General features: G+C 41.6%; 2 protein-coding genes across 2 annotated transcripts; both read right to left on the reverse strand.

The window, feature by feature from the left end:
- Positions 1-1,764: 1,764 nt before the first annotated feature.
- LOC117266422 (serum paraoxonase/arylesterase 2-like) lies at positions 1,765-10,486 on the reverse strand. The gene is made up of 9 exons (XM_033641616.2): positions 10,286-10,486; positions 10,112-10,182; positions 9,961-10,016; positions 6,952-7,114; positions 5,615-5,741; positions 5,312-5,512; positions 5,143-5,224; positions 2,542-2,670; positions 1,765-2,382 (listed from the first exon to the last, which is right to left on the reverse strand). The coding sequence occupies exons 1-9, from the start codon at positions 10,360-10,362 to the stop codon at positions 2,221-2,223; spliced, it is 1,068 nt and encodes a 355-aa protein (XP_033497507.1). The 5' UTR covers positions 10,363-10,486; the 3' UTR covers positions 1,765-2,220.
- Positions 10,487-10,658: 172 nt separating this feature from the next.
- On the reverse strand, positions 10,659-15,984 carry LOC117266421 (serum paraoxonase/arylesterase 2-like). The gene is made up of 9 exons (XM_033641614.2): positions 15,826-15,984; positions 15,584-15,654; positions 15,439-15,494; positions 14,797-14,959; positions 14,044-14,170; positions 13,738-13,941; positions 13,570-13,651; positions 11,498-11,626; positions 10,659-11,338 (listed from the first exon to the last, which is right to left on the reverse strand). Exons 1-9 carry the CDS (start codon positions 15,900-15,902, stop codon positions 11,177-11,179), a joined length of 1,071 nt encoding a protein of 356 aa, XP_033497505.2. The 5' UTR covers positions 15,903-15,984; the 3' UTR covers positions 10,659-11,176.
- Between the last annotated feature and the right edge of the window lie 984 nt (positions 15,985-16,968).

The raw sequence follows: 16,968 nt of genomic DNA on the forward strand, positions 1-16,968 counted from the left end.
TTCTTCAATCCTCACTTCATCTAGACATTGATGCACATCATCAAAGCAACAAATTGCAATTATTTTGGCACACTGATGAAAATTATTATGTTCAATTATCTGCTGTTCCCTACATTAAATAAACTGCTTTTATCATGTTGATTAAAATGTTTTGAGTAGTTTTACCCTCAAAAGCATCTTAGTTTATTGTAAAAGTAACTACTGGCTGATCCAGTTGACATGATATGTCGAGCATATTTTTTCTGTGAGACTTTTTTGAATTGCCCTCAGGTCAATCTTGATTTTCACTAATGAAGGCAGATACGTGAAGCATTAGATCAAGCAGCTCTCTAAAATAGCTCACAGGTCAGGAGGTGCACAGAGAGTGAAAAGTCGTTCCCCATACAGCGCTGCGCCGCTGCATGTACAGTTCTGCCTACAGGGTGTTTCTTATGTTTACATTTCTAATTGTGTGCTATGGAGTAAAACAGTCTTGTCTTTTTGCAATCTGTATCACAATGACATGATCTGTCAATAAATTACAGTACGAACAATAAAGTCATAAATGTTAAATCACGTTCGGCCTCTTGAAATCAATCTCACACATCTGGTAATGATTAACTTTGTGATGTTGAAACTGATATATGCCACACAGAAGAGGTGCAGCCTTCTGCACTGGTACAGATTTTCTTGATTGCTATGACATGCTTAAAGAAATTGAGATCCACTTGATCTTCATCACACACACACACACACACACACACACACACACAACACACATCTCACAGAAAGACCCTGAACTCACCTGGATTAACTGGGTTAAACAAAAGGAAAACTTCTACTCAAAATAACTTGCACAATTGTAAATCCCTAATACACTTGTGTGAAACTCCTTTTCATAACTCTTCTATCAGCAACCAGTTCTTTTTCATCTGTAAAAGATGCCACCTCTGCAAAGCATAAGCATATACATACGCCTACACCAACAAATACATTTAAGCACATATATACCTGTAAGCATGCATACATAAACACGTGGCTGCATACACACATGCACTCCCACACACACAATTGTCTATCAGCTGTCAGATAAGGCCAATCTGTAAAAGTAAGTTTACAGACAAGATTTAAAGATGTGAACAGAGTCAACTGTTCTGATACTCATGGGGAGGCTGTTTCAAAGACAAGGAGCAAGAACTGAAAAGGCTCCATCACCTTTGTCTTTAACCTGGACTCTGGAACAGTTAGAAGACCCAGACTAGCAGGCCTGAGGGGCCTGTTTGTACGGTACGGTGTGAGAAGCTCATTTATATACTATGGTGCCAGATCATTGAGAGCCTTGTACATGATTCAAAGGTACTCAGGCCTACTGTAAGGATGATTTCAGAAATGTACCAAAGCAACTGAGAAAAACTGTATATGTCACACTCAACAGGTGTTAGCACACCTTTGAATGAAATATTTGGTCGTAAAGGACAAAATACTAAAAGTAAGCAATGGATACAAATATATAACCACAGTCAATTAGGACGTCATGTACTATGTGAATACTGTGCTGTTTATACAGTGTGCCGCAGAAAAGCTAAACAGTGACATGACAGGGAGGAGGTTGGACAGACCTGAATTTCTTGTGGGTGATAAAACAACATACGAATTACGCAACAAAGATACATTTACAATCGTTCTATTAACCACCCAGATATATTCAGAGCTCTTTTGTGTGCAGTCACCTGTCTGCACAGTGTGTTGAATTGCTGTTTTTGTTGCACATTTAATAAAACACAAGACAAACTACAGTTGTAGCATGACACTCCTTTATTGCTTTATTTACACTTACGTTCATGGTAGCACTGTGATAAGCAATTACAACAAGTAAACACATTTGGTTACATACAATGCATCTGTTCACATCTGAATTTGATATGCTTGACTGAAAATGTGGTTATCCAGGTGCTTATTTCACAGTGGTTCAAGTTCACAGTGTGTCTGAAACCACTTTCAGGACTCATTGCTCTAAAATCAGGTAAACACAGTGCATCTGTCTTTCTCCAGCTCCTCCTAGTGGATCTTCACACACCTTTATGTGGGTTTATCATCAGATCCTGTCTGGTACAACACGGTGAAGCATTTTCCCCTAAAATAAGAGCTGCAGTATCCATGTATATCTTCATTCAACTCATCACTGCCTTGTCTGAGTGAGAGCGTTGCAGAGAGGTAAATCATATGTTATAGAGTCATTGCCTAATTGAGATCACAGCACAGAGCTTTGTGGAACACAGTGCCAATGAGCAACTTCCCCCCATAGGGAGCTGCTACAGAGGAGCCAATGAGCACCTGGCCGTCGTCAGCGTACACCTGAGTCACCACTGGCTCATCAGAATGAATGTTCTGGATTTTGATGACCTGAAGGAAGAATTATAACAAGGTGAATACATGTCAGACAGATTGTTTGGGTGAGCAGAATATGGCAGATAGAGCAAAATGAACATTATATTTTGCCTGTTCTTGTAATGCTGTCAGGCCTCTCACAGTTTAGTAACTGGTACAAGTGAAAGGACAAACCTCTGATCCAGCTGGGCTCTTTGGGTTATACATTAAAAGTTTCCATGCATTAGGGTGACAGCCCAACCACAGGTCTCCAGTTTCAGGTTCCACTTCAATGTTGTCACAGAGTGAACCCACAGCCACAGACTGGTGAGGAGTCATAGACAAGGTTATGATTATACATTCATCTCGGTGTCCTGATTACCTGAAATGACAGTTCTAGCATGACCTGATTTTGTACTTGAATTGACTTACGTAACATCAGTTTCTTTGATATTTAAAGGGACAATTCACCCTAAAATCAAAATTACCTGTAGTGCTATTGATCAATCTAGATTGTTTTGGTGTGTGTTTCTCAGTATTTGAGATGTCGACCAAAGAGATAAGACAGATTAAGACATTTAAAAACAATTATTACACTTTTTACACTAGTGGTGTATAGCATAGCATTCATACTCGTACTCGTACTCGTCGTACTTGTCGTCCTCCGCTTATCCGGGTCTGGGTCGCAGGGGCAGCAGCCTCAGCCTCAGCAAAGAAGCCCAGACAGTCCTCTCCCCAGCCACCTCCGTCAGCTCTTCCGAGGGAACCCAGAGGCGTTCCCAGGCCAGCCGAGCGATGTAATCCCTCCAGCGTGTCCTGGGGCGGCCTGAGGTCTCCTCCCGGTTGGACATGCCCGCAACACCTCCCAAGGGAGGCATCCGGGAGGCGTCCTTACCAGATGCCCGAACCACCTCAACTGGCTCCTCTCAATGTGGAGGAGCAGCGGCTCTACTCCAAGTCCCTCCCGGATGTCCGAGCTCCTCACCCTATCTCTAAGGCTGAGCCCAGCCACCGACTTCTGACCCAGAAATTGGACGACCCGCCCCCGAGACCTCCGGCTCTGTTTCCACACTGGAATACGTGTTGGTGGGATTGAGGAGCTCCTCAAAGTATTCCTTCCACCGCCTGACAATGTCCCCAGTTGACGTCAGCAGCTCCCCGCCCCCACTGTAAAAAATGTGAGCAAGTTGTCGCCTTCCCCCCCTGAGGCACCGGACGGTTTGCCAGAACCTCTTTGGAGCCGATCGATAGTCTTTCTCCATGGCCTCACCGAACTCCTCCCACGCTCGAGTTTTTGCCTCCGCGACTGCCGCTGCTGCGCTCCGCTTGGCCCACTGGTACCCGTCAGCTGCTTCTGGAGACCCACAGACCAACCATGCCCTGTAGGCCTCCTTCTTCAGCCTGATGGCTCCCCTCACCTCTGGTGTCCACCAACGGGTTTGGGGGTTACCGCCACGACTGGCCCCCGTGGCCTTGCAGCCACAGCTCGCAACAGCTGCCTCGACAATGGCAGAGCGGAACAAGGCCCATTCAGACTCAATGTCCCCCTCTGCCCTCCGGACGTGGTCGAAGCTCTCCCAGAGGTGGGAGTTGAAGATCATCTTCACAGGTTCTTTCGCCAGGCGTTCCCAGCAGACCCTCACTGCTCGTTTGGGCCTGCCAGGTCTGCGCGGCATCCTCCCCTGCCACCTGATCCGACTCACCACCAGGTGATCAATTGACAGCTCTGCTCCTCTCTTCACCCGAGTGTCCAGAACATATGGTCGCAGGTCAAATGATACGACTACAAAGTCAATCATTGACCTGCGACCTAGGCTGTCCTGGTGCCACGTGCACCGATGGACATCCTTATGCTTGAACATGGTGTTAGTTATGGCCAAACTGCGACCCGCACAGAAGTCCAATAACTGCACACCACTCGGGTTCAGATTGGGCAGGCTGTTCCTCCCAATCACGCCCCTCCAGGTCCTGCTGTCATTGCCCACGTGAGCGTTGAAGTCCCCCAGCAGAACAATGGAGTCCCCGGTCGGGGCACTGTCCAGCACCTATCCCATGGACTCCAAAAAGGGCGGGGACTCTGAACTGCTGTTCAGCACATAAGCGCAGAGAACAGTCAGGACCTGTTCCCCAACCCAAAGGCGCAGGGATGCAACCCTTTCGTCCACTGGGGTGAACCCCAACGTACAGGCAGAGGGTCTGGGGACTATCAGAAAGCCCACCCCGGCCCTCCACCTCTCACCCGGAGCAACTCCAGCAAAGGAGAGAGTCCAACCCCTCTCAAGAACTTGGGTTCCAGAGCCGGAACTAGTGTCGAGGTCTAGCTGGTAGCGCTCAACCTCTTCTACAAGCTCCGGCTCCTTCCCCGCCAGAGAGGTGACATTCCATGTCCCAAGAGCCAACTTCCGTAGCCAAGGATCGAACCACCAAGGCCCCCGCCTTGGTCTGCTGCCCGATCCACACTGCACCAAACCCTTCTGGATCCCTCTGCGGGTGGTGGGCCTGCAGGGGGACGAGCCCATGTAGCCGGACCCCATGGGTGAAGGCCCGGCCACCAGGCGCTCGCCCACAGGCCCCAGCCCCAGGCCTGCCTCCAGGGCGGGGCCCCGGTAACCTTCCGGGCCAGGTACGCCAACTCTTGTTATTTTCCATCATGAAGGGTCTTTTGCATAGCATTCGTATAATAATAAAAGTATAAACTGTTTAAAGCTAATGAAGCATATTAATTCATCAGTGATTCTTGAATATGCTGTAAGAAATCAGTACACTTTCATATTGAAGTAATTTTTCATTATTTACCTTCACAGAGACTAACGCATTGTCTTCTTTCTGCTCAAGCACATGCACCTTGTGGTCAAACACATCTGCCACATATATATGCCTATAAATATAAAAAGAATATTAAATGAAAAAATGCAGTCATTTGAAGTATGAATAGCCATATGCATAGCCCTCGCATCATTCCTACCTTCCATCTGGTGAGATATTAATGCCATTTGCAAAGTAATACCCCTCAGAGACCACTGTCACTTCCTCAGGACTGTAGTACACAACATTAGTCCAAGGCTGAGCCAGAAGAAACTCCAAATAATTAAGGATTTCATGGGTAAAGTAGTGATCATTGGTGGCATAGAAGCTATCCACTCCCACTGCAACAAGATCGTTTACACTGGAAATGAAAATCAGAAGTGAGAAAATATTGCTGCAGACTGGCTACATCTCAAGTGCAGTTCATGGTAGGCACACGTATTAATCTGTCACCACACTGTACCTGTGAAGAAGTTCATGTTTTATGGTTTTCAGATGTTCCAGGGAGTGGTCATCCTCAACATATTTGAACAGCTCTACTTGGCTTTTGTGTTCAGGGTGATTGACGACAAACAGGTATACTGTGTCATCTGACGGAAAACAAGGAAAGCATTGTTAATACTGGCAACCAGATTAAAAAGTGTGTGTGGGTGTCTGTGAAAGTAGAGGGACACGCATGACTTCAAATAATCATCTGTGTCATATGTTCATGAGCATGAGACAGATGCAGGGTCACAGTGATATTAGTCTCGCTCACCAGACCTTTCTCAAGAAAAGAAAGGTCTGGCTGGGCCGACTGTCACTTTGAGATTGGAGAAAAAAACGCCCCGGCTGCTTGTACTTCTTTCAACCAATCACAATCGTTCTGGGCGGTGCCACAGCAACGGTGCGCTTGCAAAAATATTGCCGGGGGGAAACAGATTTTGGTGTAAGACGCCCACAAAAATATCGCCTACAGGACGCGAACCATGGCAAAAAATGGCTACATCCCCATAAGATCAAACACCGCAAAAGTTAGTAAAGGACGTGTTGAAAACGGTTGAAAACTGCTACACAACTGGAGGTGGTAGGGCGGGACTTCAGCGGTTGGCTCGTTCCGCCCAATGAGAGGCTGATCTCTGCAGCGAACTTCCGCCCACTCAGACTACAGTGATCTTGACCTTTAACCACCAAAATCTAGTCTGTTCATCACAAAGTGAAGGTTTGTGCCATATGTGCGCCAAACATGAAGAAATTTCCCTAAGGAGAAATCTTGAGATACTGCGTTGATAAGAAAGAGACAGCCGGACGGACAACCTGAAAACATACTTGACAATTCAAAAAAGGAAACGTACTGATTGTGTATATTTCTATATAGATTTCATCTGAAAAATACTGAGACACCCAAGATGGTTCAAGAATCTTTGCTCGATCTATTACAAGATCGAGAAGATCGCCTGCTGTTAATCACAGCAGGTGATCACAACAGGTTTGTCCAGGTACTCTATCTATCAATCGATCAATCAATCAGTCAATCAGTCAATCAATCTTATTTATAAAGCCCAATATCATAAATCACAATTTGCCTCACAGGGCTTTACAGCATACGACATCCCTCTGTCCTTTGGACCCTCACAGCGGATAAGGAAAAACTCCCCCAAAAAAACCCTTTAACTCTACATGTGCCAATTACAAACTGTCTTCAGTAGTTATATAATCAGCTGCACTAAATAAGAAAATATTTTTTGATTGCGAAATGCACTTGATTTTTGCAATTAGTGTATACCTGTGGATAAATGAGAATGCTGTTGTAAATCTTACCACTTGGGTCAGTGTATACGCTGATGCCATGAGGGTTGAATGACTCCAGATCAAAGTTTCTTGGCATGCGCAACTCCACTGGTTTCATCTGAGAATCTTTCAAATCGAGGGTGAAAATCTTTCCTTTTGCATCAGGGACTGGCATTCCAGGATACTTCAGACCCTTGAGACATAAAAAAAACTACAATTACTGCCATGTGGTTGTTTGCTTCTGCTAACCAGTTAAGTTTACAGTTTACATCAATGTCTGTGAAAACATGAGTGCTTCACACATCAAGTATCTGACCAAATGCCTCCCCTTCTGTTGAGTAACAACCAGAAATGTGTTGTTGCAGAACATTATGATGTCACCCTGAAGTTGACCTTTGACCTTATGGATATAAAATATCACCATTTCATTCTATTTGACATGTGAAATTTTGGAATAATGAGCGTATGAATTCTTGAGTAATGGCCAAAAACAAATTTTGTGAGGTCACAATAACCTTGACATTTGACCAGCAAAATCTATTCAGTTCATCGTTAAATCCAAGTGAACGTTTGTGTCGAATTTTTAAAAACTCTCTCAAGGTGTTCTTGAGATATCACATTCGCAGGAATAAGACAGACGAGGTCACAGTGACCTTGACCTATGTAATCCATTCACTGTGGGTCCAACTGGACGTTTGTGTAAAATCTGAAGAAAGAGATACTGCCTTCACAAGAATGCGACAGACATATGGACAACCCGAAAACATAATGCCTAGGGCTCCCATGGAAGCATAAATATACTTAAACAGGCAGAGAAACACTGCAAAGTGGGTTGGAAAAGGTCAGACAGGTCAAATTCTGAGGCATAATCCTTGTATAAGAGTTTTTTTTCGCTGATCTTTATCAAAAGTTTATGCAGTTTTAAGTGGGATCAGGAATTATTTTTTAAACTTAGGAGATTGTCAGAGGGATTAAAGCCAACATCAGTTTGAGGTTATGTTGCATAACAATAATAGACCTGCAAAAATTAGTTGATGGAGAGAAATGAATAATGATTGATTAATTATTTAAGTAATTTTCATGCCAAAAATTAAAAAAAATTGCCACTTATGAAAAATTCCTTCATTCCTCTGTTTTGGTCAGACAAACAAACTCCAAGAAACTGAGAGGAACTTTTTTTTCTCATAATTGTATTACATTTTATAGAGTAAATGATTTACCGATTAATCAAGAAAATAACTGGCAGATAAGATTAATCAATTAGTGAAAATAACTGTTAGTTGTAGCCCTAATAAAAATTAAGTACAGCCCCGATTACAGAAAAGTTGGAATGCTGTGTAACAAATACATAAAAACAGAATGCAATGATGTACAAATCTTTTCTGACCTATATTCAATTGAATACAGTGCATAAACAATATATTTAAATGTTCAAATTGATAAACGTTGTTTTTGTAAATATACACTCATTCTGAATTTGATGCCTGCAACACGTTCAAACAAAGTTGTGACACAAGCATGTTTGCCACTGTGTTACATCAACCGAGGACACGAATTGTTGAAGTTTTGAAAGTGATTTTTTTCCCCCATTCTTGCTTGATATACGACTTCAGTTGCTCAACAGTCCAGTGACTCTGTTGTCATATTTTGTGCTTCATAATGCACCACATATTTTCAATATGGAGACAGGTCTAGACTGCAGGCGGGCCAGTCCAGTATCAACACTCTTTTACTAGGAAGCCACATTGTTATAACACGTGCAGAAGGTGGCTTAGCATTGTCTTGCTGGAATAAGCGGGGACGTCCCTGAAAAAGACACTGTCTGGATGGCAGCCTATGTTGCTCCAAAACCTGCATGTACCTTTCAGCATTCATGGTGCCTTCACAGATGTGAAGTTAACTTTGATGCCATGGGCAGTAACACTCCCCCACACCATCACAGATACTGGCTTTGAACTTTGTGCTCCTAACAGTCTCAATGGTCCTTATTCTCTTTAGCCTGGAGGACATAGTGTCCATGATTTCAAAATCAATAGAAAATGTGGACTCATCAGACCACAGCACTTTGTGTCAGTCCATCTCAGATGAGCTCGGTCCAGAGAAGTCGATGTTGTTTCTGAATGTAGTTGATATATGGCTGTCACTTTGCATGGTAGAGTCTTAACTTACATCTGTGAATGCACTGATGAACAAATTTATCTACAATGATTTTCCAAAGTGTTCCTGAGCCTGTGTAGTTATATTCTTTGTATAGTCATGTCAATTTTTAATGCAGTGCTGCCTGAGAAGTCAAAGGTCATGGGCATTCAGTGCTGGTTTTCAGCATTACCCCTTACGTACAGAGGTTTCTCCAGATTCTCTAGATCCTTTGACGATATTATGGATTGTAGATGGTGAAATCAATGCAACTGTGCGCTGAGAAGGTGGTTTTTAAACTGCTGGACAGTTTGCCCTGGTATTTTTGTGATTGCATGACCATCTTTGCTTGGGAAGAACTAAGCCTTTTGAGGCTGGCACTTTATACCTAGTAATAATACTATCATTTGTCACCAATCAATACTGTTTACCTGTGGAATGTTCCCAGCAGGTGTTTTTTGAGCATTTTACAACTTTCCCAGTCTTTTGTTCTGTTGTTGTAGCGTGTTGTAGGCATTAAATTCAGAATGAGTGTATATTTTACAAGTTTATTGGTTATAACATCTTTAAATATCTTGTCTTTGTATTGTATTCATCTGCATATAGGTCAAACAGATTTACAAATCATTACATTCTGTTTTTATTTATGTTTTACACAAGAGTCCACAAGATTCCACTTTTCTGGAATCAGGTTTGTAAAACAGTTACTTTTCCTTTTCACATTACAGTAATGTTAGTCACACAAGTTAATGGCCCAGACAGACATATTAAGAGAGTCTAGCCATAAGGTAGGTGATAAGATAAGGTTTTATTAACCAGAAAAGCTCACTTTTCTGATTTGCACTCTTGTTTGCCTTTAACATACAGGCCTACATTTGGCTGCTCTGCAATTCAAATACTTACACTGCTGATAAAGGCAAGTCCGTTTCCAAGGATCGTTATGTCCTCTGAGCCATTTTCTGTAAACACAATAATGTTGCACAGTTAATTCTAATGTTCGCTAATGTTCGTCTCAAAATTTTGCGGCATTTTCTTTTGGCATTAGTCTCCTTACCCAGATTTTTGAGTTCAACACAGTTGGGGAGGTGACTCTGGACCAGCTCTCTGGTGGCCAGGGTCCTTTTCCTGCAATGGTTTCAACACAGACGTTACATCAGGTCAGCTGAGCACAATTTATCTTTGTTTTCCGTAAGAAAATTGTTTTGGTATTAACAGAACTGCTATTTACCTTAAGTTGACAATCCTCTCTCCAATCAGTGCTGATAAGGCAGCTATTAAAACCGACATGAAGACCAACTTTCCCATTTTGGAATCACGACGGGCAAGTTTTACAAACAGATTTTATACCAGACTACTAAACAACTCCTGCAGCCGAGGTGTGCCAGTAGGTGCTGTTTATACAGTGTGCCACAGAGAAGTTAAGCAATGCCAGGGAGGAGGCTGGACAGACCTGCATTTCTTGTGGGTGGGAAAACAAGATATGAATTACGCAATCGTTCTTTTGACGTCCAGATGTTTATGCAGTCATTTTGTGTGCATTCATCTGTCTTGCCACTCCTTTTTTGTTGCACATCTAATAAACCAAAGACAAACTACAGTTGTAGCATGACACTCCTTTATTGCTTTATTTACACTCACATGCATGGTAGCGATGTGATAAGCAATTAAAACAAGTAAACACATTTGGTTACATACAATGCATCTGTTCAGATCTCAAATTTCCAGGTGACCAGTGAAAAATATTACTTTCATGATACGCAGCAAAGCAAATATACATATGAATTTTATATGCTTGACTGAAAATAAATTTATCCTAGTGCTTATTTCACAGTGGTTCAAGTATCTGGGCAGTTCAGTAACTTCTGTGTCTGAGACCACTTTCAAATATGCTTTTGTACCCAGGACTCATTGCTGTAAAATCAGGTAAACACAGTGCATCTGTCTTTCTCCAGCTCCTCCTAGTGGGTTTATCATAAGATCCTGTCTGGTACAACACGGTGAAGCATTTTCCCCTAAAATAAGAGCTGCAGTATCCATGTATATCTTCATTCAACTCATCACTGCCTTGTCTGAGTGAGAGCGTTGCAGAGAGGTAAATCATATGTTATGGAGTCACTGCCTAATTCAAATCACAGCACAGGGCTTTGTGGAACACAGTGCCAATGAGCAACTTTCCCCCATAGGGAGCTGCTACAGAGGAGCCAATGAGCACCTGGCCGTCGTCAGCGTACACCTGAGTCACCACTGGCTCATCAGAATGAATGTTCTGGATTTTGATGACCTGAAGGAAGAATTATAACAAGGTGAATACATGTCAGACAGATTGTTTGGGTGAGCAGAATATGGCAGATAGAGCAAAATGAACATTATATTTTGTCTGTTCTTGTAATGCTGTCAGGCCTCTCACAGTTTAGTAACTGGTACAAGTGAAAGGACGAACCTCTGATCCAGCTGGGCTCTTTGGGTTATACATTAAAAGTTTCCATGCATTAGGGTGACAGCCCAACCACAGGTCTCCAGTTTCAGGTTCCACTTCAATGTTGTCACAGAGTGAACCCACAGCCACAGACTGGTGAGGAGTCGTAGACAAGGTTATGATTATACATTCATCTCGGTGTCCTGATTACCTTAAATGACAGTTCTAGCATGACCTGATTTTGTACTTGAATTGACTGACGTTAACATCGATTTGTTTGATAAAATCAAAAATACACATTTTTCCTCTTAAGGCCCGGACACACCAAGCCGACAACTGTCCCACACTGTTGCCCCTGGTTGGTCCGTGAATGAAATCACTCTGATTGGCAGTTAAGCGCAGTGTACGTGAAGAGAAACAGAAGTGAGGAAAGTAAACAAAAAAAGCTTAAGTCAAGAGGAAGTGAGACCAAAACAAACTTGTTACACGAGGTAAGATCATTTTTCTTTAGTCTCTGAGCTGTTCAGCGGAAGCGTTTCATGATGGTTTATGTTATTGTTCATTGGCACACGGTCAATATGCTTTGTTCTTTCAACACTGGATTGTGTTGTTAGTGTGTTAAATGGCTAACTAGCATCAAGATGGTCTTCCGGTGCTTTTTGAATGACAAATACAGGCTACCATTGCCTGCTGGTGTGGAGACTTATTTCCTCTCATACTAGTGCAGAATGTACATGCTAGTTGACCACTGGCTGTCGTCTTTGCAGTGTGTTCATGTGCAACTTTTTTGGCAAAGACAAAGCAATGTCAGGAGATGCAGGAGGGGGCCTCCTTTACACCTAGTTCTCTAAAGTCTGTTTGGTTTGTCTGGGCCTTTACCTGTAGTGCGATTTATCAGTCTAGATTGTTTTGGTGTGAGTTTCCGAATGTTGGAGAAATAGGCCATAGAGATGTCTGCCTTCTCTAGAATATGATGGAACTAGATGGCACTCATCTTGTGGTGCTGGTCGCGCCAAAAATACGTTTGAAAAACTCAACAGCAATGTTTTTTTCCACTAATCATGTCCCAGTTTCTCAAGATAGTCCACAGTAGAGCGTGACTCAGGCCGCATTTTCCTCACCGAACCAGACGCAAGTCCGACAGACTTTGTGATTTTGAAGGCCGAACCCGACCCAAGCCCTACGCAGTTTATTAACTGACATAGTTATTGTTACCATGGGTACAGCTTGTTTGTTTACAGTGATCACACATGGACAGTGTGTTAATGACCATCAAAAGGCTGCTGTTACACACGCCACATGCACAGCAGTGCAGCACACATACTCAATTGGAGCAGAGCCTGTGTTGCGTTCAGGCATTGTCACGTCGATAACAAAGTCCAGCACTTCAATTGGCCGTAGCACAACACAGCAGCATGTCAAGTGGGCTGAACCCAAACTGAACCTAAGCGGGCCCACCCATTGGGTTCTGACGGGCCTTGTTGTGAGCAGTTCTGTGTAGAAACTCTTTCTTTCTACCAAACTACACCCTCAACCCGTGTTATGGCACAGAAGGAAGCGTGCATCTACTCATGGACAACACCTGAGCCAGCTAACGTTACAACTCGGCCGAGAAGATCGCAACAATGCTAACATCTCATGCTGTCATGAGCACGAGCCTTTCATTCCATTTTATTCGGGAGAAGGCAGACATGTGTACGGTCAATATCTCCAACACTCTGCAACTTACACCAAAACAATTAAGATGAATAAACAGCACTACAGGTAAGAGGGAAAATATGAATTTTGGATTTGACGGTGAACTGTCCCTCTAATTCTGCATACATCAGCCATACTGTCATACCAGTATTTTAAAAAGAAATATTGCTAACAATTTGCTGTGCAATTTAACCCATACTTATAAGCCCTAATATCATCAGATTATAAAATTTCTTAACAATTTTTACACTTTTTTTTTACACGTATAATATTAGTACAATAATGACAAAAGTATAAACTGTTTAAAGCTGATGAAGCATAATAATTCATCAGTGATTCTTGAATATGCTGTAAGAAATCAGTACACTTTCATATTGAAGTAATTTTTCATTATTTACCTTCACAGGGACTAACGCATTGTCTTCTTTCAGCTCAAGCACATGCACTTTGTGGTCTAATAAATCAGCCACATATATATGCCTGTAAATAAAAAGAATATTAAAATGAAGAAATTCAGTCATTTGAAGTATGAATAGCTATATGCATAGCCCTCACATCATTCTTACCTTCTGTCTGGTGAGATATTAATGCCATTTGCAAAGTAATACCCCTCAGAGACTACCTTTACTCCCTCAGGACTGTAGTACACAACATTAGACCAAGGCTGAGCTAGAACAGGCTCCACCAAACCTTTAAGGATTTCATGGGTAAAGTAGTGATCATTGGTGGCATAGAAGCTATCCATTCCCACTGCGACAAGATCGTTTACACTGGAAATAAAAATTAGAAGTGAGAAAATATAGCTGCAGACCAGCTACATCTCAAGTGCAGTTCATGATAGGCACAATTATTAATCTGTTACCACACTGTACCTGTGAAGAAGTTCATGTTTTATGGTTTTCAGATGCTCCAGGGAGCGGTCGTCCTCAGCATATTTGAACAGCTCTACTTGGCTTTTGTGTTCAGGGTGATTGACAACAAACAGGTATACTGTGTCATCTGAGGAGAAACAAGGAAAGCACTGTAAATACTGGCAAACAGACTAAAAAGTATGTGTGAGTGGCTGTGAAAGTAGAGGGACATGCATGACCTCAGATAAAAAAGGGAACTATCAAAGCTACAATAACATGTAAAAGTGTCACATCTGTAGTTGTAGAGTTTCCTCAAAAATGAAGCCCATGCATTTTCCATACTAATAAACTACCGTATACTTTAAAACTACAACTACAAATTAAAAAGGAAATATTCTGATTGTGTTTATTTCTTTATAGATTTCATTTGAAAAACACTGACACACCCAAGACTGTACAAGGAACTTAGCTCGACCCATTACACCCATTGTTAATCACACAGCACGTGATCAAAACAGGTTTGTCCAGGTGCACATATTCCAAAAATACAAACTGTCTTCAGTAGTTATACAGTCAGTTGAACTGAAAAAGAAATTATTTTTGTACTGCAAAATGCACTTAAATTTTTGCTGCTGACAAATGTAAATGCTGTTGCAAATTTAAAAAGTCTAAACCCCCTGAACTAAGGTGTTTGCCCTGAAGGTGTTATCTTGTAGAAACTTGTGAGCGTCTGTGACATGTGTGCAACCACACATAAATGCTAAGTGCTTTTACCACTTGGGTCAGTGTATACGCTGATGCCATGAGGGTTGAATGACTCCAGATCAAAGTTTCTTGGCATGCGCAACTCCACTGGTTTCATCCGAGAATCTGTCAGATCAAGGGTGAAGATCTTTCCTTTTGCATCAGAGGCCGACATTCCAGGATACCTCAGACCCTTGAGACATAAAGAAATACTTAAGTATGCAGAACATATAAAACACTGCAAAGTAGGCTGGTGCCTAAATTACACAATTTTCTGTGGTTTAAGAAAAGCAGACAAACGAAATAACTTTTATGGAAAGTTTGTACAGTTTTAAATGGGATCAGGAAGGATTATTTATTCTTTTACGAACATCAGTGGGATTAAACAAAAAGTAATTTTAGGCTGTGTTGCAATTTTATAATAGAGCTGAAACAAATAGTCAATTAATAATAAAATAATAACAATAAAGTAAATCAAATAATTGAGGGACCAAAGATGACACTTTATAATTAAATAAAATAAAAAAAACATATATAAGCCTCTCAAATATTAAGGATTCTTGCTTTTCTCTTTTTTAAACATTGAATATCTATATCTATATCTATGACCGTTGGCCAGGCAAACTCCTAGAAAACTTTCTTACACTTTATAATCTGGACTCAAATACTTACACTGCTGATAAAGGCAAGTCCATTTCCAAAAATCGTTATATCTTCTGCGCCATTTTCTGAAAGCACAAAAACGTTGCACATTAATTTTAACGCTCGCTGATGTTCGTCTGAGCATTCTGCAGTATTTTGCACAGGCGTGACTTGCCCAGGTTTTTGAGTTCAACACAGTTGGGGAGGTGATTCTGGACCAGCTCTCTGGTGGCCAGGGTCCTTTTCCTGCAATGGTTTCAACACTGATATTACATTAGGTCAGCTGTACACAATTAAACTTTGTTTTGCTGAGAAAAACAACAACTACTACTGCGTTTTCCCGGCAGAAAAACTCGGGATCAGACACGGTTATATATCTGTACCGTCTCGGTATTAACGGAGTTTCTCTCTGTGTACCTGAAGTTAACAATCCTCTCTCCAACCAGCGCCGATAAGGCTGCGATTACAACCGAGATACAGACCAGCTTTCCCATGTTGGAATGACGGTTTAAAAGTTTTGCAGACAGCTTAAACACCAGACTCCTGCAGCCGAGGCGTGTCACAACAGGTGCAACTAATGCTGCCTTCACGACTGTCGGAAATATGTGTTTTCATATGCAAATACTCCAGTTACTTATGGCATCTTGCCATTTCAACGTTGTCATTTGACCTGATAAACATCTTGCATCTGTGGGACTAGTGTTGTCAGAAATATCGATTTATCAGTATTGATTCAAAATATTTTTTAATACTAATACTACTAATACTAATTTTCCACCATACTGATCCACTGGTACCACCTGTGCTCTCTGTTATTGTAATGTTTACTACACTCATTCTGCTGCTCTCTGCTTCTAAATGAGAAAAGAACAAATTTCATATTAAAGCTTTGTAATATTTATCTTTTTTTTTTTTTTTAAAGAAAATTGCTTATATGCTCTTGGTCAGGGGCGTAAATAGAAATGGTGCTGGCAGGGCTGATGGGATGAGGGGGCCCACAGAGAGAGTTGGCCCTCCCACTATATGTTGGGCAGAAAACAGGCCCTTGTGAATAATTTGGATTGCTACATAAGAAATATTCCTGTGTTCAAAGTAAAACTCTGTTTGCTATTTGCTGTATGTGCCTTTGTAAAGGCAACCCCACTCCAATATGTGTTTATTTTCTTTTTTGTAAAATGAAATATACAAAATATGTTATAAAATATATGCTTACTCTCCATAAACTGCAAATAAACTATAAAAAACTTAACAATTAATTGAGTAATCTCTTATTTACAGTGGTATAATAGGAGCCAGAATGTGTATTTAAGCTCTGTTTATTATTTGTTTCGGCTGCACACGTTCTTTTGGTCACTTTCACTAGTTGTAACTGGCACAGGGGTGGGTGTGGTTTCACATTATTTGACCTGTTCATTCACTGGCAGCGTTTAGACAAAAAGGGTGAGTTTTTGTCTCCGGTATTTTCTGTTGACCATAATCACATCACGTACTATTTTGTTTCACCTAATTTTGCTTTGATTATCTCAGTTGTTTGTTTAATAAAATCATTAAATGCATCTT

The sequence above is a fragment of the Epinephelus lanceolatus genome, chromosome 10, assembly GCF_041903045.1.
Source record: "Epinephelus lanceolatus isolate andai-2023 chromosome 10, ASM4190304v1, whole genome shotgun sequence".
Taxonomy (NCBI): Eukaryota; Metazoa; Chordata; class Actinopteri; order Perciformes; family Serranidae; genus Epinephelus; species Epinephelus lanceolatus.

Bases quoted from the DNA above. Each gene is read 5' to 3' on its own strand.
- LOC117266421 (XM_033641614.2), bottom strand. From the start codon at position 15,902: ATGGGAAAGCTGGTCTGTATCTCGGTTGTAATCGCAGCCTTATCGGCG. The intron at 14,960-15,438 runs GTAAGTATTTGA...TTATGTCTCAAG, and splicing joins GACTTGCCTTTATCAGCAGT to GGTCTGAGGTATCCTGGAAT. The intron at 11,339-11,497 runs GTTCGTCCTTTC...TTCTTCCTTCAG, and splicing joins AGAGCCCAGCTGGATCAGAG to GTCATCAAAATCCAGAACAT.
- LOC117266422 (XM_033641616.2), bottom strand. From the start codon at position 10,362: ATGGGAAAGTTGGTCTTCATGTCGGTTTTAATAGCTGCCTTATCAGCA. The intron at 5,742-6,951 runs GTAAGATTTACA...GTTTTCCGTCAG, and splicing joins CGTATACACTGACCCAAGTG to ATGACACAGTATACCTGTTT. The intron at 2,383-2,541 runs GTTTGTCCTTTC...TTCTTCCTTCAG, and splicing joins AGAGCCCAGCTGGATCAGAG to GTCATCAAAATCCAGAACAT.